The 21,419-nt window shown below is 38.9% G+C and overlaps 1 protein-coding gene across 6 annotated transcripts in view; it reads left to right on the top strand.

The window, feature by feature from the left end:
• Positions 1–21,419, top strand: part of CCDC171 (coiled-coil domain containing 171) — a 156,089-nt gene that overhangs the window by 7,817 nt on the left and 126,853 nt on the right. For all 6 annotated transcript variants that reach the window (XM_086629576.1, XM_086629582.1, XM_086629580.1 and 3 more), the window contains exons 4-6: positions 1,082–1,256; positions 4,698–4,879; positions 10,822–10,968. In XM_086629576.1, coding sequence (XP_086485702.1) covers positions 1,082–1,256; positions 4,698–4,879; positions 10,822–10,968 — 504 coding nt within the window. The remainder of the gene's footprint in view (positions 1–1,081; positions 1,257–4,697; positions 4,880–10,821; positions 10,969–21,419) is intronic.

Raw genomic sequence — 21,419 nt, 5'->3', positions numbered from 1 at the left:
ACCAAGTTTACTGTTCCATATCTGTTTATTATTGGGAGTGTACCCAAATTAAGAGACTCCTGTTTCTCCCACAAGGACTCGCTCTTGTGCTGCAGTTAATTTGTTGTTTTCCCATTGCCCCATCAACTGTGAGGTGTTTGTATAAAATGGATCTGTGGAATTATCTGGGTTTTAAAAAACACCCCAAACAATCCACCTCTTACGTTGAGAATTTGAAAGCTGGGTGTGCACAAGGATCTTCTGCACCATTTTGCTCTTTTGGTTTGCACCACAAAGTCAGGTTGCATTTTAAGTAAACTACTTGAGAGACTGTTTTTCTTCCCCCCTATCCATTTACCATATAGTTACAGATGCTTCAGTTACCTACATGCTATATTACTGAAGCAAAAGGGCTTTGTAGATGTTCTGAAGAAATACATATTTTTCTTTCCACCTTCTTGTGTTGAAATAGCTTGAACTTGATTTTTCTGGACTGAGTTTTTGGCAGCAATGACTAGAGTATGTTTCTTAATCTGGATAAGATCACTTTTTAAAGCATTTTCTGCTCTTAGTTTGTTAAATTTAATAGCATTGTGTTTTACTACAGAACATTATTGGACTGAATTTTATGTTCATACATATACTTGTGAGTTATTAGATGTCTGATAGTCTAGCATCCCAATGTGACTGTTTTTCTAAGGGTTAAATGTAAAGAAAGTTACCAGAAAATTGCCTATGGATCATATAGTTTCTGTTGGTGCTGTTTTTCTTTTGAGGTGCAGGAACGTGACAGTATTATCGGTTTTATTTTCTTAAGGTAGTGTATTTTTGAAAGAATAATGGAGAGGTATGTTTAATGTACATGAAATTAATCTAGGAATTGGAACAGTTTGTGTAAAAACCAGTAAAAGTAATTAAAATCTGCATAAATGTGCATTTGCAAGACTATATTTCAAATTCAAATGAAATAAGAAGGCAGCTCAAAATATCTGAATGCAATTCAAAATGTCTTTTAAAAATATTCTGTAGGTATATTTCTGTAACGTGACATTTTTTCAAAGGAGCATTGTTGCCAGATTTCTGAAGCAAATTTATTTTCTAGCTGACCAACTATGAAAGCCAGATAGTCAAATTACGGTCAGAAATTGAGAAAGGAGAGGCTGTTCGACAGAGTCTGGAGTACGAATTGGCAATTGCCAGAAAAGAGGCTCGCCTGAAAACATATGCTGCAGAACAGGAGTTAAGTGATGCAAAAAACAAACTTGTCGAACTGCAAGGTAAGTTTCAAAAAAGCAAACACGGAACAAAGGCTAAGTCAGTTTCAAGTCAGGAAGACAAATGAGAAGCAGTGACCTAATAAAATTTTCTAGTTCTTGCTGTTTTTCTTGGATCTCTCTTATCTTTCCCATCCCTTATCCATTTGTGTTTACAAAACTCTTACTGTCTCATGTGGGTTAAAACTAACCTGCGAAATCTATCAACCCTTTTTCCTCCTGCCCCTTACCTTCTGTTGTTCCCTCTCTCACTGCTGTCCTTGTACAGAATTGTAAGCATGGTGACTGTCTCCACATCCTGGTTATCGCTATGTCCAGCAGTTCTTCCTTTTCCGTTTCAGAGGAAAAAAAGAAAAAGTCTGTTACGGTTTATTTGTTTGCACTATTTCCAAAAACATTTTTCAGAAGTTCTCGTTGTACTGCTTCTTTTCAAAGGTTTCAGGCTTTTCATGACTCATGTCCAGTTTCTTTTCTTCTCATCCTTTTTTCTCTTTTTATAGGTAATGGAACATGTGTGTTGTGACAGTAGTATGTGGAAGGGAAGGTTTTTATGAAGACATTTTTTTCCTACTAGTTTTGTAGTCAGAAACTCAGATTTACTTGATCCTACTCAACAGAGAGAGAGATATTTCTCACAATTAAGTGAGGTCCATTTTTAGTTACCTTAGTAAGTATAATACCTTTCTAATCTAGTACAGGAGATGCATTTGTGAGTTCACTGAACCTTTGATGGTTGGCTTTCCGGGCTGCCAGCACACGTGCCAGCTTATGTTGAGCTTCTCATCCACCAGCACTCCCAAGTCCTTTTCCTCAGGGCTGCTCTCTATCCATTCTCTGCCCAGCCTGTACTTGTGCTTGGAATTGCCCTGCCCTGTGTGCAGGACCTTGCACTTGGCCTTGTTGAACTTCATGAGGTTCTCACAGGCCCACCTCTCCAGCCTGTCCAGGTCCCTCTGGATGGCATCCCTTCCCTCCAGCGTGTCGATGACACCACACAGCTTGGTGTCATCTGCAAACTTGCTGAGGGTGCACTCCATCCCACTGTCCATGTCACCAACAAAGATGTTAAATAGCACTGGCTCCAGTACAGACCCCTGAGGAGCACCACTTGTCACTGGTCTCCACTTGGACATTGAACCATTGACTGCAACTCTTTGAGTACAACCATCAAGCCAATTCCTTATCCACTGAGTGGTCCGTCCATCAAATCTGTGTCTCTCCAGTTTAGAGACAAGGGTGTTGTGCAGGACAGCGTTAAATGCTTTGGATAAGTCCAGGTAGATGATGTCAGTTGCTCTTCCCTGATCCACCAATGCTGTAACTCTGTTGTAGAAGGCCACCAGATTTGTCAGGCAGGATTTGCCCGTAGTGAAGCCATGTTGGCTGTCACCAATCACCTCCTTATTTTCCATGTGCCTTTCCATGTGCCTGTTTTTAAGGTGAATAGAAAACTGCACTTTTCACTCCTTTGGAGAACACAAAAAAAATAAGTCTTGTGCATTGCAAACTGGAAGAAGACATTTTTTTTTGCTTTTGGAAATTCTCCTGCAATTACAAGCTGAAGACTTGAACTGCTAGTTTCTCGTTTAGAGAAAAGTTATGTTTCTTTCTGTGCATGCTCGTTTTACTGCTAGTTTGCTTGCCAGTTTAGAAGTAAGTAGTTCATGTATGTATTTTAAAATACTTTAAATCTCATTTTGTGGTTCATTTTATGATTTAGAAAGTTAAAGGGCTGCTGTATCAGGCACAGCTGGCAGGTGTTGGTAGTGGGTGTGGGTCTGCAGGGCAACCTGTGTGGGAGGAAGGAGGTCTGAGTCTGCCTGGAGCTTGTCCCAGCCAGCTCTGCAACGGGCAAACCCACCCTCCACCATGCACCAAGCTGCCCACCAGCGAGTTTGTGGTGCCTCTGCAAAAATGCCCTTCAGAAAGGGTGGTAAATGCTGAGAGGAAAAGAAAAAGAAGAGAAAAAAGAAACAGCAAGAGAAACGGGAGCAGAGCGGCAGCCAGAGCAGGGGCTGAGGCCAAACTAGTGACCACCCATGCAGGCACCAAGAGGCAGGACTCAAAAGGGATTGTTGCTGAGGGAGGAACCACAGCACAGAGACCCCAGCCTGGTGTGCTGGTTGTCATCTCCCCAAAGGGACTGGACTGACATGTGGTGAGAGGACTGAAGAACAAAAAGGAAGTAGGAGAGGTTTTGCAGAGGCGAGGGATGTTTTGCTAAATATATGTCTGTGTGTTAGTTTCTTTCAATACCAGAAGTAATGAGAAGTCCATTAACCAACGGTAGATTACATCGGTTGAAATTCCTCAAAGTTTTTTTTTTCCCCCTGTGGCAGATGCCAAAGAAGTCAAGTCATCATGGTATTGCTTCTCAATTCTTTTGCAGTTTGTAACTTACTGCTTTTTTTTTCCCTGATCACTTAGAGCCTTGTTCCCCTCTTTGATGTGACCCCAACTTAGCTCCTTGGACAGAAGCCTCATTTGTGGCTTGTCCTCTTCAGTATTTCCTCCAAACTGTTTTTCTGCTCTTCTCGGCGAGGCTTGACTTTCTGCTGTCTGACAGCCCTTTCCCATCGTTTTGTCCACTGATCATCTGTGTCGTCTTAATGTTCCTCTTCTGTTCAGTTTATCCCTCTCTGACTGGGAAGAAATTTCAGAAAACTGGGGTGAACTTGAAATAAAAATCTGTTAGAAGGTGGTGATCATTTAAATGCTAGTGTAGCTAGTTGTATTCAGCAAAATTAAAGACTAATACTAAGTACTTTCATCTGAAAGCCAGTTTGTAAAATAAAGCCAAGTTCCTAGTCAAAATGCTTAAATAAATAGGCATAAGTGGTGAAGGTTTCAGTGGCATTTAAGCTTTTGCAGAAGAGTATATGCAGTCTTCCTCTATCTCAGGGCATGTACTTGACTGAAAATTCAAATCTCTTGAGCAGCAGTACATTTCCCTGGAAAAGCTAAGCCTTTGCTTGCGAGCCCGACCTGCCTTAGGTTTTCTTATAGTACCTTTCATAGGGCAAGTGCCTATCTTTACTGTCACTTAAACTGAGCTCAAAATTAGTTGTTACAAACTAATATGTATATCAAATAGACATTTGGAAACAAGCTGCCCAAATGTAGAAATCTGAAATGAAGTCCTCCATGCTATAGAGACCTCATTGGAAAGACTTATCTCAGGTTTTTATTCTTTTCCAAGAGGGGAAGAGTTTTCATTTATAAAAATCTCTAAAGCATTCCTATTCCTTGTGTGAAAGATGCTATAGGAACACAAAATTTGATTGTTTCTTTGTAGTAAAGATGGTGCTCTCAGATGCTGGAAGCGTTAATGTTCCACAGGATAGTACAATACACAGAATTGATGATTGTTATACATTTTTTTTTTCTGAACATGCTTTGCAGTGCTGCTTGTCATCTTTCTTTTTCTTTTTCTGTAAACAATAGTATTGAATGAAAAACTTCAGCAGAAAGTGGCAGAGACTGAGAACACATTTTGTATTGCTCAGCAGAAGTGGAAAGAACAACAGCAAAGACTTGCAAGTGAGAAAGATGATATCTGCAGAACTTGCAACAGTGAATACGAATTGCTGCTTAAGGAAAGAACCCAACTAGAAAGTGTTTTGCAGGTATGATATATTAATAGTTGGAAACTTGCATGAGATGATGGCAGGAGCTTTTTTGGTGCAAAGCATGTGGTGGGTTGGGTTTTTTCTTGTTTAGAGAAAAAATCCCCCAAGTAGCTGAATTCTGCAGGCTATTTCTGAAGACTATAGCTTTATAAAGTTAGACTTACTGGATCACAGTCTTTCTTGCTTTGGTGGAATCTGTTGTGGCTGATTTTCATGATAAACACCTAAACTGAGTTACCAGTGCACAGTGGTAGTGAGGCCTATTTGCACTGTGGTGCAAAGCTGAGTTAGTAATATCAGGGATATGCAATACCTGGCTTCTGACTCCGTTTTCCTCTTACCTTCCCCAGTCTGACATGTTTCTGTGAACGTGAAAATCGTTTGCATAATACAGAGACTATACACTGTCATGTGTCGTGTCATGTATGTCACATACCAGGCAGTGATGGTGGGGTTTCCAGCTGTGCATTGTACGTTATTCACTCCATGCCACATATGAAAAATGACCATTGTTGTAAATTCTGCCTTTCAGTTAGAAAAAAAACATTTAATACTGAGAGATGGGCTTGTAATCTGTTTTAGACTGTGGGGGTTTGTGCACTGATACGGATAAATCCCTCAGATGTTAAATGTTTAAAAAGTAATAAAAATATGAGCTTTTTTTACAGTTTTTTAATACAGCCAAGCTATTAAAAACTGAATTATGTTTCAAAGAAATCTAGTAGTAGTATGGTGTGGAAGTGCTGAGTTAACATACCCAGCTTTTATCTGCTCCGCAGGGACAGAAACAATGACACAGCTGTAACTTAATAATTTTCATCTTTTTAATTGGCAATTGAGTTACCTTATATTTTAGCACTGTAATAATAGCACCTGAGGAAAATCGAGGATGTATTGAGCTGTAGGTATCCTTTATGCTTTCAAAGAAGTGTAGTGCAGAGGCTCCATTAAGGCTGATAGCCATTTGCTCGTATGCATGATGTGTGCAGAGAACAGATAGGTACAAAGAGATTCAGTTCCTTTTATTCAGTGAGACTTCTTTTTTTATATTCCTATTTTCTTTTCTTATAGCTACCTTTAAGATGTGGCGGACTTGTCTCAGTTGGTCTGGGCACTGGTCAAGCATTAGAAAATTAGCCCTGCTTTCTTCCCACCTGGTCAGTGCCAAGTCTGGGACAGTGCCGGGCAGTCTTCCTGGATGACACAAAAGAATCCTTGGCTGTCAGCTTGACAGCCAAGTTCCGAAAGCAAACCCACCTGTCGTGCTACATTATGGTGCTGTTGGTCAGATTCTGTGCGGCACCTGTAGGAACAGCTCTTAAAAAAACAGGGCAGGGAGAATCCGTTAATTTCGTGTATGCCAGAAGTATGTGTACTGACTTTCCAGCTGTTTGTTTGAAGGTACGGTCTGGAAAGAGAGGTGGAGTAATGAGTCCTGAAGTAGGAATCAGGTAGTGTGTGAATATGTGGTGTTTCTGTGCATGGGCTGCCAAAGGAGTTGCACTCTGTTGTCTTAATGACCAGGAGCTCTGATGATGGAGAAGAATACCACTGAACTGGATTTTTTTCTGAGAGAAGGACAAAAAGGAAGTTCCTTCCTCTCCCGAGTAATTTTGTGGGTATGTTGAACAGTACTTTGAAGGAACAGTTAGGAGAACCATGAAGGAATAGTTACACAAAAAAAACAGAAGCCAAGGAAAGAGAAGGTACCAGACAAAAACACGTCAGTTGATTGACAGGTGACACCCTAAGGTCCTTCGCAAACCAACAGAAACACGATTTAGTTTTCATTCAAAGTTGATGCTTAAAAAAGTAGGGTTAGATATACGCTAATGAGGATAAGCTACCAGATGAAGCTGGCCAAGAGTGAAGCTTCGGCTCTGAGTTTGGGCTAACAATAGGCTGAGGTAGGTTGAGGAGGGTTTGGAATGGACTTGTCTTCTGTGCTATGCAGTGTTAGTGTTAGAAGCCACATTCAGTGAGTTTAATGCAAAATTAAATTGAGAATTAAATTAAAAAGAGCAATGTTGGAGAGGTGCACCCTCTCAAGTGTCGTTTGGCCTCAGATCAAAAGGAGCAGTAGATTGCTTGGGACATTGTGTTCTCTGTCAATGGATGTATTTACAGAAGTAAAGGTGATCTGCAGAGGCAGGTGTTTGGATGGTAAATGTATTAAAGTTAGAAAATTGTTCACTTGTAAGATAAATGTGATTCACTACTAGGTGTTGTCTCCTAACCTGATTTCAGTAGTAAAAAAATTGTATTTTCCCACTTTGCTTTTGTGGCTGTTCCCCTGCCCATTGCCTGAGTTAACAGCTGAGTTGTAAAATCCCAGCAAATTAACAATAAATAACTAATGTTAGGTAGGGCCTTTTCCAGTAAATGAAAATCACACACATAAATGTTAAATATGGACTTGACACCCTTAGTTGTTGCTTGAAAGCTTAATTTATTTAAACTTGACATACAAATGTCAGAAGGATCTGGGTTTATAAATTATGACTTCACATGTATTCCAGTCTTTTGCATTGTGTATCTACAGGTCTATTTTAAATACTTTCATAGTTATTCTGAGTTACGAAATGAAAGCTAGATAAAGTGGTTTTAATTTTGGTCTTGGTATGCATGTAGAAACGAGATTCTAAGCATGTATGCAAATCCTGGTTGGAAAAGCAGCACTTTATGAATTGTAATTCTGAACTTGTCTATGAAAATGCTGAGGTAAGCATGGAAATTAAGTCGGCTTAACCCATTGAAATGTGTCTCTAAGATATGGAGGGAAAGTAATCCTCTGCTTTCGAAAAGGTTTGTAGTGTGCTCTTTTGGGTATGCTTATCATGCCATCTGCCTCATATTAAGGATGTTGGAGTTCAATAGTAAGTGCAATAGCATCACCTGGTGGCTAGTCAAAATATAATATTCCTTCACAGAAGCACTCAGTTTTTCCTTAGACTGCTGGTGAAATCGTGTTGTTTATACACACTTTTTAAAAAAAAAAAAACAGCCATGTTTTCGTAAGCAGTTATATATTAAGTACGTATATGACATGCAGGTATACGTGTATGTGCATATATTTTTATTTTTTTTTTTTTACATGGTGAAGCATGTATCTCTTTGAACCTTCTGAGGGCAGATGACTGCTGGTATAGTCTTGCACAGTTTCGTATCAAGTCTGGAAAGTTTGGAGACTTCTTTAAGGTTCTGAAATCCTACGACTCATGTTAATTTGTATAACAAGATCAATTTTAATCTGATTAATGTTAGCTATATTTCCAGTATAAAATGTTTTTAAGTCTTGATGTAGTATTTTGCAGCAAACTGTGTTACTTATTTAATGTGTGCTTTTCCCAGCTCACTTTTGTTAATGTCTGGAAGATATACCTGAAGATATAGATATCCCTGTATCTTTCCGATGTGGAGAGAGTGAGAGTAGTTGTATAATTCTACAAAAATTGTTAAAATTTTTTTTTAGCATGCTGATGGGAAGAACCCTGTGCACTGGCTTGATATTGCAGGGGATTATCTTAAATTTAGTCCATATCCAGGAATACTATTTTTAGAAAATTTTGATTTATTGAGGTTCCCATTTTTTATTCTTCATGTGTTTCACATGCATGCTCCTTGTTACTTTTTCAGAGGATGCCAAAAAATCGTGCCATAGTGCCTGTGAATGAAAGAAGAGAGAATAAATGCCATCCAGAGGGACCTTGGTAGGCTTGAGAAATGAGCCAGTGCAAACTGCATGAGCTTCAACAAGTCAAAATGCAAGGTCCTTCACCTGGGTTGGGCCAATCCTAGGCACAAATACAAACTGGGCACAGAGTAGGTTGAGAGTAGCCCTGAAGAGCAGGATTTGGGGGTGTTTATAGATGAGAAGCTCAACATGAGCCATCAGCGCGCTCATGCGGCCCAGAAGGCCAACCGCATCCTGGGACGTATCAAGAGATGCGTGGTCAGCAGGTCAAGAGAGGTGATTCTCCCCCTTTACTCTGCTCTTGTGAGACCCCACCTCGAATACTGTGTCCAGTTCTGGTGTCCCCACCATAAGAGAGATTCATAGATCTGTTGGAGCGTGTTCAGAGGAGGGCCACAAAGATGATGCAGGGGCTGGAGCACCTCTGCTACGAGGACAGGTTGCGGGAGCTGGGATTGTTCAGCCTTGAAAAGAGAAGATTTCGGGGGGACCTAATAGCTGCCTTCCAATACCTGAATGGAAACTACAGTAAGGCTGGGGAGGGACTTTTTACAGGAGTGTCCACTGATAAGACAAGGGGAAGTGGGTTTAAGTTGAAGGAGCACAGATTTAGATTAGATCTTAGGAAGAAATTCTTCAGTAGGAGGGTGGTAAGACTTTGGAATAAATTGCCCAGAGAAGTTGTGGATGCCCCCTCCCTGGAGGTGTTCAAGGCTGGGTTGGATGGAGCCTTGAGTAGCCTGGTCTAGTTGAGAGGCATCCCTGCCCATGACAGGGAGATTGGATTAGATGATCTCTGAGGTCCCTTCCAGCCTATGCCATTCTATGATTCTATTTTTTTTCAGTTACTAATTGGTAACATCTAGCACTGGCGCTGTAGAAATCATGATTCTCATTTTGTCATATTTTAGTGACCAAAACAGTCTACCTTCAATCTGGAGAAACTTCTAAAAATCATTTTCCAAACTTTGGAAAAGACTTGTGTTTCTTTGATCTTCATGTATAAACATGGTTCTGTCAGACTTCAATCTTCTGAAGAATCATTCTGTATGAATAATTCATTTTCTCCTCCTCCCTGCTCAGCAGATGCCTTATGATTAGTGATTTCTAGGAACAAGATTGTGTGACGTAAGGGTAATAGCAGAATTTGCAGACCAACTAGTTTATTTTCACAAAGCGTTTCTTGCTATGATATTGAATAGGAGGAAATGAACAGGAGGACTGATTGTAATCTTTCCGTGTTTTGCACAGAAAGTCATTTTAACAAATTGAGTCTCCAAAGGTCCTTCAACTAAATCACTGGATTTATAGCTTATTTCTGATACTAGTTATCAAAAAGCTTATTCCTGTCCACTAGACCAAAGCTATTCTTTTTGAGACTTCTGGGATCTCCAGCTTAAGTATGCGCTAGACTACTGGGGGTTCATTATTTGGCTACTTTCCTCCGAGCCTGGTGTGGTGTGAGTGTGGATTTTGTAACAGTGACTCTACAGAGCTGATGAGTCCAGTAGTGTTAGTAATTATACTTGCCTGTAACTTGGTTCAACTTCTGAATGCAGAAATTGAAGTGAGGAACAGGTTGGTTAGTTTAAAAAATCTACATGAACTACAAAGTTCTCAGTAGAATAAAGTAATGCAGTTTCTAGACAGAAGAAAGTCTTTCTCAGGATAGAATTGTGGAATGGTTTGGGTTGGAAGGGACCTTAAAGATCATCTAGTTCCAATCCCCCTGCCATAGGCAGGGATACCTTCCACTGGGTCAGGTTGCTGATCAAAGCCTCATCCAACTTGGCCTTGAACAGTTCCAGGGATGGGACATCCACTGTTTCTAAAAATGTCTGATTTGATTTCAAGTTCCAACAATAAAAAACAGAACAAAATAGATCTCCTATCCCTATGTATCATTGTGTCAAATACACTTAACTGTTTCCATCACCATCACTGCCATTGAGCTGGGAGAATGAAGAGTTTAGAAGAGCAGATTTCCAGTGGGGAATTGACTCTGATTTTATATTACCACAGAAGGTCATGTTCATAGTGATTTTTGAATGAACACGTTTTACCTAGTGGTGAATGAAGAGCGTGTCTGCTGTTGCGTGGATGATTCTGTTGACATTGGTTAATGTGTTAGATTTTAATAACCTGTTCTAATGCAGTCTCCGCTCACAAAGTATTCCTCTTTTGAACTCTTTACCACAGTATTTTGTTTTAGGAAATGTATCTCTTAATGCCTTGTTTTTTCTAGGAGCGGAATAATGCACTGCAAAATAGGTGCAAGAAAATGAAAGCTGTGGAGGTGGAACACAGTGGCTGTACGGAGCTGCTGAGACGCCAGGCCAGTGAGCTTCAATACAGCACTGAACGAGAGGAGCGGCTTAGAAAAGAACTTGAAGTAAGGCTTTTTGACTATTGCTATTAGTCTAAACAAGTGCTCGCACTCTGAGCAATTTCATTTTTGAGGGATGGAACCTTCCAGTTAGGCTGTGAACTCTACATATTGGATTAACAAAATGTTGAACACTTGTTTCACAGAAAAGGCTAAAATGCCGCTTAACACTGTGTGCCTGACTTGAGACTGATGTTTGGACAACAGGTGGGAAAAGGGTTGTGTAGACATGAGAACAAGGCTGACTTTACTTGAGGAAATCTGTACGTGTTCCTTAACCTCTTAATTTTGCCTGTCTTCCTATCTTTTAGCTTAAGAACAGATTTTCAGAATTAGTGAGTTTGTGCTGGAGAATCTAGTGCAGCTGAGAAAGTCACCAAGTGGTGTGCTAGGTAGAGAGAATAGCATATTAGAAGGTCACAGTGATGTTATGGCAGCTTATTCCTATCGAGACTTAAACGCTACAGGTAGTTTTAGTTTGCCTGTCTGTTGAGTGACACCAGCTGCTGAGAAGTCTCAAATCTTAAATATCTTGTGAATGTGCTTCTCTTACTAAACTGCTAGTTCCCTCCTAAGTTTCAACATTTTGTTTGTCCACTGATAGGCTTTGTAGTAACTATATGATCTGTACGTACAGTCTGGACCAAGACTTTCTTGGTAGAACATTTGTAACTACAGAAAGGCATAGCGACCAGATGATTTTCTATCCTGATGTAAGTTTTCTACCAAAGACATCTTTAAATATTTTCTGCAATGAATTCTAAGTAATTTTCACTTGCAGGACATTGGGAGCCTTTAAAGGAATAAGTGACATAACAGTTTTCATCTGTGTTTGCTCTCTGATTTTTTCCTTAAAGGCAAAAGAAGTGTTTAAAGCATTGATTGCTAGGTAGGTAGGTAGAGCCCTGCATTAAAGATGAAGCACAAAAGAAAATTCCTACAGGGAGGATCAAAGCTTATCAACTGAAACCGCTGACTTATTGACCAACAAGGTAGACTCTTGTGCCCTCAAAGAGATATACAGGAAATCTATTGTTGGGTATTGTGAGCTGCATGTGTTGGCCTAGGCAGAACTACCTTTAGTTGGAAAGAGCAGCTTACTGTGAAGTTCTGAGACTTTTTGCTTCCAAGTACTTGAACAAGGCCTTTTTTGTGACTTCATGGCTTTTAATAAATTAGCATAGGAACCATGAGCTGAAAGGAGAATGAGCAAGGCAGCAAATTATTTATCTTTCTAAATATTTTGATTGAATGTACTCGCTATCTGTAAATTTGAAAAGGAAGCACTCAGTTCCCTGAAAATGTGTAGCTGCCGTGCTCCGGAGGTGATTTTATCAGGGAATGCTATCTGTGAATCACAATCAGCTAAGATATTTTCATTGCTGCTTAATTTTTACTGAATTATTTTAACTTACTGAATCTCTTAATAATGTCGTGAGAAAACCACATGCTCATGCTACAGAAAAATCAGTCTTGTGGTACGTGTACATGTAGCTATTTAAGCAATGATTAAGGAATGTATATGATGAAACCTCTTGCATTCAGAAGTTTAAACAAATTAACACAAGTCCCTGTGAATTAAGAAAAAAAGTCATCTAAGTTAGACTGCAATGCATATGCTTTAGTCAGCTTGCATCTCACTTTACCATGTCAAAAGTAAATTCCTGTGTGTAAGTTTTGAAATAATAACTTACACATTCTATACTTGAAGTCAAGGAGAGATTAACTAATGAGCTTCTCTGAAAATCATTTTCTTTATTCTGTAAGAAGTAAAAGCACTAGATATTTTAAGCTTCCAATATTGATTATTGTAGAAAGTATTGATTACTGTAGACTGCAGACTGGATGGTGGACTCAGACTTCAGAATTTGTGACAACAGCATCATCTGCATCTTACAAGGTACCAGTACTCTGCATTGCCTTTGGTGGAGCAACATTTGTTCTGCCTTTTCTGTGGTCATGAAAGACCACAGGGGTCCTGAAGCTCAAAATTCGGGTTAATAAAATCTGTTTTAAGTTTGGCTCTCTCAACCATAGTCCTTTCTAAACAAAAAAATTATATACTGAAGAACAGTTTAGTATTAATGGAGTTGGAAATCTAATTGCAACCTTTCTTTTGATTTATGAATTTGTCATTGCTTTTCCACTCTTACCTTCTGGAGCTCAATCAGGCTGAGGTATTATCTGTCCTTCAGGCCGAAACAGATTGGAAAGACCTCAACCAAAGGAACCAGATGAGCTGCTCTTTACCTCTATAGCTCAATTATTGGAACTTTGGTCTTGGAGGTTGTAAGGGAAAGAAATGGGGGAGTGTTGAAGGACAGACTTGTTGCATAAAGGAGGGGAAATGAGCTTAATCTTCTTTTCTAATTGTGTTTGAAAGAAAGGACTATGCTCTTTTAAAAGGATATGCTGCGTTCCCAGGTAGAAAGAAGTACTTCTGAGAAGCCTGTTGCAATCGGTACACATTACTGTCAGTAGAACTTCCTCCTCTCTTCCTTAACAACTGCCTCACTAGCGTGCTAGCTTCTGTGGATCACATTCTTAGTTTCCAAATTCTTTCCATACACTGTGGAAGAGGCATTAAAGAAGGGCATTAAAGCCTGGGCAGTAGTTCTCATTGTGTGCCAACGTGCCAAAACTTCCTTGTGTTTCTGCACATCTGGTATTACTCTCACATGGTTCCATTATGTTCTAGCTGTCAGTTTAAAACTCCTCAATGTATGGGCGTAAGTGTTGCCCATGTTAGAAATATGGATAAAGTTCTGATAACCAGTCCTGTACTTCCAGCTGTGGTTAAACACAACTCTTGTTTTCGCCTGGGATGTCAGTATTTGAGATGGATTTCCATTCAGATATAGGAAGCCTTAAAGTAGTATACCCCAGACAGAATGGTCTACATTTTTTTCATGAAATAGCCATATATTTCTTTGTCTTCATTAAATTTTAGTTTATAGATTGAAATTTGGTTTTTGGAGGAAGATGGACACAGGAGATGTCTTATTTCGATTTCCATGAGTTAATGGATATTTGGTTAGAAAATGTGTACTTAAGTTCTTGATGATGACAGCAAACCTCTTAAGGTGATTTGTGTGAAGGGTAGTGTAATTCTAATTAAAAGGCAATTTTACAATCTTTTGTTAAACACTTCTTGATAATGAGGAGGAACTTGGTTTTGGAGTTTACAAAGCTGTTCCTTTACTGCCCTCTGCTGGATATAAGTGAGAATTCCATGGGAAAAGACTTGTGTTTCAGTAATGAAAAGGAATGATAAATGTAAAATCTTTTTGTACGATGGCACTCTTAAGAAGAATTATATCTAATAGACTATATTATAAATAAAGGAAGGTGAAAAAAGTCTGCCTCCCCTCTTTTTTTTTTCCTTTTTTTTTTTTAATGTATCAGTCTTCAATCATTATTCTGAACATGGTCTAAAAGAGGACGTTTCTAGTTTCTGGAATTAGAGAGACAGAGGAAGAATAATGGCAAATTTCTTTGTATTCTTCAGTTGAGAGATAGCTGTTGGTACAGTGTCTAACCTGCTAGCTTTCAGTTTGCAGTGCTCCCAGTGTGGTGTACCATTGCGTGGACATTGAGTTATTCTGAAGCAGAACGCATACTGTACCAGAAGAAATTAAATTGGGAACCTTACTATCGTTCTGCCTCTGTAGCCTAAGATTCAGTAGTCAAACAAATTCGTGATGTATTTGTATTGAACTCATCAAGACACTAATATTTATGATAATCAGTTTCCAGGGACCAGTGTCTTTTATTTTTAGCCTTTAGCTCCATTGCTCTAGAAAGATGATTTCTTGGGAAATACAAAGCAATTTGTATGTAAAAATAGTGTTTCTTGTGATGTGTCTAGCTGCCAAAAAGCTGGGTGGGAAAGCTGTTTGACAAACAGTGGAGGAAAGGGCAATGTGGATTTCACCATGAGAAAGAGAATTATTAGTTCATAAATTTCAAACTCTTCATCTTGTTCACAGAAATGTGGTGATTTTCTGTTGTTTGTTTTATGTGTTTGAGGCTGCCAACGCTTAGTAAGCTGGAGCTCAAGGTCTTTCAGAGTTTTTAAGCCTTTCTCATGAGGCCTGAAAAATGTCCCATAACTTGGTCCATTTTATTTCTGAGACTAAGTATGTTGTCATATTTTTGAGATTTTGAGTTACCATTTAGAGACCGTTCCCTGCGCTTTCACGTTCCCTTTCCTGCTCGCCCACCTGTAAATATATTGACCTTTTCATGTCTTGCTAAACGTGTCGTCTTCTATTAGCTTGGTAATGCTGCTGTGATGGAGAGATGACTGCACAGAAGGCTTGAGTGATGGTCCGTCCCTGTATGTGCAGAAAGTATATGTACATGCAATAGTGTAAGGCTGTGGGTGTGTTAAATTTCTTACTGTATCTAGGTCAGCGAAACATGAAATTTAGGTCCCAACTAAACAAAACAAACCTCCCCCCACCCTCCCCAAACCTGCAGGCCTGCTTGTTCTCCTCCTTGTTGTTTTTAATTTCACCATGAACTGCTGTATTAAGTAACTTCCACTTCTCCTAAGAAAGCTGAAAAAGATCAAAGCAGTGCAAGAGAAGACACATTCCTCAGCCAGATAACAGTGCTACTGGTTAAACTTTAAACTACTTTGCGTCTTCTATGACTACACAGTTTTTGTGTACTTACCCCTACTTAATCTTCTGCTTTCTAGTGTTTCCACAATACACAGCTGGCATCTAGGAGTTCTAGCTACGATGGCTGTCTTGCATATCCTCTAAGCACTGCAGTTTTCGTAATAGTACCTCTGTGGTGGCTCCAAAGTTCATGTGTGTCCAGTGACAAGCCTACCAACATAATGGACTTTCTCTCTGAGAGGAGCTTCCTCTTTATCATCTCTTATGTCATCATGTTATCCGAGTCCAGTTTGAAAGCTGTTCACTCTTGCCTCACTATCAGACCAAAGTTGTTTGAATATGATCTTCTGTAGCCCTCACCAGGAGTTAGTAAGAAGTCACACATTGATCTTGTCTATGTGCATATATAAAGTAACAGTGTCAGTTCATGTACTGTTAAGGGTTTTACCAGCTGCTGAACATGAGAACCAAGAGGGACGTCTTTTTCCCCTCAAGGTACTGTAGAAAGGAAGTTCAGATGGGTTCGCCAACTGCAACTCGGTTGCAGGACGGAATGGACTTGGACTTTATCCAAAGGCAACCAAACTATATCAGTTTAGCAGTCCCAGTTGTTTTTACTTTTTCAAAACATAAAGGCAAGCGAGTGGCTTTTCTCGTAGCCCCCATGCCAGTGTAATCATTTATCGAGTGTTGTGCAGGTCGTGTGTGACCCCTTTGTCAATGAGACATGTTACTGTAGACTTTGTATACAGGAAATGTTTATAGTGAGAGCTGACCGCACTCTGTCAGGCTGAAAGAACATTTACTTCGGTGGTTAAGAATTGTTTGTAGTTTAGTAACTTTATAGTTGCTAAAAGGTTGTTTATTATCCGGACAGGAGATGGCTCCACCTTACCATGATCAAGAGGCATCAGCGTTTTTAACACTAGGTGGAAGTGGTCAGCACATTTCCCAAGTATGTGTTTAGACCTGGTTTGAGTTATGAGTCATAGGGAAATGCTTCTAAGTAGAAAGAAGTAAGATCTCCATATGAATTTGGAAGCGCACAGAGTGGGTGGATGATTATCCAGATATGAGGTACACGTATGTCCTTTTCACTTAAAACTTAATCTTGGCTGTGCATTTCACAATAAGGATTGGACCTCAGCTGTGAGGAATTGTGAGTATCCTGACAACTCATTAGTAAAGTAAAACTGAAAAATCTTGCAGAAGTGGTCTAAACAGAAGCAGGAAAGAGAAAAATTACTTCTATTACTGTAGCCAAACTTAGTACTGTTGTAAGTGTACTTTTTTCCTATTGTTTTCTTTGTTGCTTATCTGATAAAGGGTATTTTGATGTAAATGCAAATGTCAAACAATTACATTTTTGTGGCTGTGGCATTGCACAAATGTAGGATACTGAATTACTCTTTCAGTATGGAGTGCCCTAGTATTCACAAATAGTGCAGGACTTAGAGCAATTGTGAGAGGCTGAGAAAAGTGGAAGCCACAAGGCCAGTTTGCGAAATGGTATTGGAAACTGTAGAAAATGTCTCCTAGGAACCACATTAGCATTGACATGCAACACGACACTGGAAAAAGTTCTGAACATTAAGGGATTAGAATAGCATGCTTGCCCACAAGTTCTAAGGCTGACATTGAAGTTTTCTTGGTCATTTTTATTTGCTGTTTCTCAAAAGTCACGATTCTGTCTGTGCTATCATGGAAACAGATCCCAGATATCCTTGTTCTTTAAGTTAAGACTGAAATTGACTCAGTTTGAATATCTGAGCAATCTTTGAAGATTTTGCGAGTTCGTGTGTGGTATCTTACTTAAGATGTCTGCCTTCATATATCCTGTTAGGTACACATGGAAGCAATGAGTGACTGAATCTTGTTGAATAACCAGTATTTTCAGTGTTGGATAAGCAAACGCTTTGTAACCACTGGAGACTCCACTTTTTGGATCCGTCCTTGAGATTGATCTCTGTGATTTGGACCCGTCAAGAAGCATTGCAAGCTAAACCAGAAAGTATTCCCATTTGACTCCCAGTTGAGAGACTGTGGTCTGGATATCTGTGGCCTGCAGCCTTTCTCTATAACTTGTTTTCACACAGTTGCTTCTTTCTAGACAGGCATCAGAGATCAGGTTAGGAAAGCCAAAGCCCTGATAGAGTTAAATCTGGCCAGGGTCATCAAGGGCAACAAGAAAGGCTTCTATAGATATGTCAGTGATAAAAAGAGATCTAGGGAAAATGTAGGCCCTCTCCAGAAGGAAGCGGGAGACCTGGCCACCCAGGATATGGAGAAGGCTGAGGTTCTCAATGATTGTGTAAAGTTTTCAGACACACGATTCAGTAAGGATACTGATTCTCACCTTTTGTCTGATTCAAAGAGGTTTGCCTGGCTAACATGTTTCTAGTGCCAGTGTCTTTCCTTTTGACAGACAGGAACATGGAACTCCTCTCCTCATTGCATTTCTCCTTTTGGAATTGTTAGTATGATGTTACAGGATAGACTTATCCCTGATGTTTCTTTCTTTCGGTCACGGAGTGCATAATGGATCATTCTCAGTGGTAGAGCATGCAGCTTCTCACCATGAAGGGAAGTGCCTATAAGTATCAGTAGAACCTGTTTGAACCTTTACTTGCAAAATAGACAAAATTTTCTAAATAGTTTTTTTTGCAGTTGTGTTCTTCCCAAATAAAACTTCAGACTCAGCTTAAAATCCAGGTGCAACTTTTATGGCTGATGTGCACTTAGATAAACAGTGATTCCAAGATTCTTTTCTTTAGAACCGTCTAAACAAATCTGAATTTCTTTTTATTTAATAACTCTGTATTGCTTAGCAAGGCTTATGTGCTAATGGCTGGTGAGATATCTCTCATGAAGTTTTCATTTTCCTCCTGGTTTGCTGGCATCTGACTGTTTAAATTTGCTAAATATATAGTGAATCATAAGTTTCAGCAGTCAAATCATAGAACCCAGGAAAAAGAATATTCGTTGTTCCAGCAGACACAGACAGCATCTACATGACTTCCTCAATTTACATATGTAATTTTTCTGCAAGCTCTTTTAAGCACCTGAATCTCTTTTGATTAAGACAGCTGCTTGTACTGGTAAACTAAGATTAAGGTTTACCCGAGTAATCTTCTGAGACTTTTGAGAACATAGTTCAGTTTTCATCTTTTGGCTTCTAGCAACACAAGAAATTAGTGGCAGTTCCTGTCAGATCTTTGACAGTGACAGTGACTTCTCTTGAGTGAAGATGCATTTTATTTCTTTCCCTGTTTTCTGAAGGTCCAGCAAACTAGTTTAAACGAGGTTTTAAAATGGTAATTATAGCAAACTACTGATAAGATGCAAAGCTTTAAAAAAGCAAACTCTAGAAGTTGAGCTTTAAAAACAAGAATAGAGTGTTCAGATGTCTAACCTTGCGAAGAGACTCCAGTTTTGAATAAGTCAATTTTCTCATGCCTTTATATGAGGATATGACCTGTGAGATGATACTTATCTATCAAACACATATTTTGATTTCTAGTTTCTAATTTAATTTCCCTGTGTGTACGGTCTTGAATCTCTTTGAATACTTTCCATTGCATACCTGTTAGTTACATCGAGTTCTTCTTTGGTCAGTGGCTAGAGTTCATAACTCTTTTATAGTAGACTAGACACACTGTCCTGCTTGCAATTAGGAGCCTGTTTCTCACATTCCGGAGATCATCAGGAATCTCTGTAGCAGAAACACTAGTTTTCCCAGTGCTTCTCTTTTTATAGGCATGCTAATTTTATGAGTTAATTCTTCGGTGACTTCTGACAACTCAAACAAATGAACCATCTGCAAATATGTGTGGTTTTAAATGGAATTGCTCTTACTTCAGACAGCAATAGAGTGATATGTTGACACTTCTTGCACGTTCCTGCCCCTCTTCTGTCATTGTCTCAGGATTTTCTTAGGACTGAAATTTCTATATTTCTTGGAGTTTGTTTCCTTTGGACTATGTGTCTTGTCCTTGTAGTTAGTGTCCATTGTGTTGGCTCTAGGAGGTAGACTCTACTTTTAAAGAACTATACCAAGAACTGATAGTTGTATTCTCTGTTTAGGAGAACGTGGTTGCGCCAGTTTTCCATTCCTACAGATGCCCTCACTCGAGCTGTTTTTTATTCTTTCTGTTTTTATTTTTCTTCTTGGGACTGATGAAATCTAACAGTTCTAGGGTGTATCATTTGAGAGGATAAGTTAACCATTTTGATAGTCTCTTGCATCTCTTGTTTCAGCTGAAGAGGGGCTGAGCTTAAGGCATAGTTCTATTTTGGACTGGTGCTCAGGAAATAAGACTTACAAGTCAAATGTAGTACAGTGCTTGTGAATTAGTGAGTTATACCTAAAAACTTGCAGAATCACTTTTTCTTTTCCATTTTAGTGTTTCCTAGGCATTTGAACAAACCAGCCAAAGACAGAAAAGCATTTTTGCTCTTGAGGGTATGCATAAAATATTCTCTGTGAAGTTTCTATTTCTTAATTTTATTTTTTTTTAAATTACATTTCCTACTCTAAATGTTGCGATAGGTACCTCCCTCGTTGTTTCCTTTATTCTTCTTTTCAAATGTAGAATAAAATTATTTTCAGGCTGACTTTTTCAATATTACTAAAGAAGAAGTGGAATCCATATCACTTAGATTTATTGTTCATGACTACTTTTACTAGGCTGGCAGTATTGTGTAACACCATCCTGTTGACAGATGTTGACCTGTTGGAGGATGCTAAGGAGTCCTTCCAAACTGAAGCAGGAGGTAGTTTGCTAATTCTTCATTAAGGGCAAAGGGGAGTAGGAGCTGATGTTTGGAAGCAATAATACTGTTTAAATTGGGCTACTTTTGGGAATAATTTTAACACTAGGAAGTACAGTGGGATTGTTTGTGCAGGATTTGGGATTTTTTTTTTTTTAATTAACTATGTTGAATTCCTGGAAAGAGGCAAAGTTTAACAGAGTTTGACAGACCTTACTGTAGAGTAGGTTTGATAAGCTCTGTGCTGCTGCTGCTTTTCTCTTTAGTAAGCCTTCCATGGACATCAGTTTCAAAAGTCTTTCCTTTTGTGCGTGTGATTATAGAAAGTTTAAATTTATTGCCAAGAGCTTTTATTTTAACATCTGTTAATGTTTCTCTATCTCAAGTGTTCAGAATCAAGATGCAGTCTCACATACTTGCTACTTTGTTTTACTTTTCCAAAATCAGTAATTTCTACTGTATTTTTATAACCTTAAGTGTGCGCATGTAAAATGACTTTTTAATATTAATTCAGTTTTCTTAATCTTCCTGATTTAACTTGAAGCCAAGAGACATTTTGGGATTAATTTTTCTTTTCAATTCAGTTATCAGTTTAAGTGAAAAGATTTTATTGATAGAAAACAGTGTAGTTAAAATTGCACATAAGTTTCCATTATAGCAGATCTTTAGTTACTGCTTTTGGTAAACATATTTTTCCAGATGAAATTCAGTGTTCAGGTCTTTATCTGGACATCTGTATCTGGTGATTCTTTTTGTGGGTTTTTTTTTGTAACTGGAAACAAAGTTTTCGGCTTGGATCACTGAAAAAAAAACAAAACCAAACCACATTTACTAAAAATACAGACTACTGCTTGAACTTTATGTAGGCAGTCCAAATTTCCAAGGAGTTTCTTAGCATAATAATTTGCATTTTTGTGCTTTTCCAAATGTTATGAGAATGGATAAGAAAGAGGCAACAGTTTATTTCAGAGATTTCCATTTTACATAAAGTATGGATGCATGTTCTTCTGTGTAATGAGATGTAGTAGCTGACTAAAGTAGTCAGGATATTTGTTAAAA

Source organism: Tauraco erythrolophus, chromosome Z (genome assembly GCF_009769465.1).
Source record: "Tauraco erythrolophus isolate bTauEry1 chromosome Z, bTauEry1.pri, whole genome shotgun sequence".
Classification (NCBI taxonomy): Eukaryota; Metazoa; Chordata; class Aves; order Musophagiformes; family Musophagidae; genus Tauraco; species Tauraco erythrolophus.
Note: the sequence above shows the minus strand (reverse complement) of the source record. Positions and strands in the feature narration are given on the sequence as shown.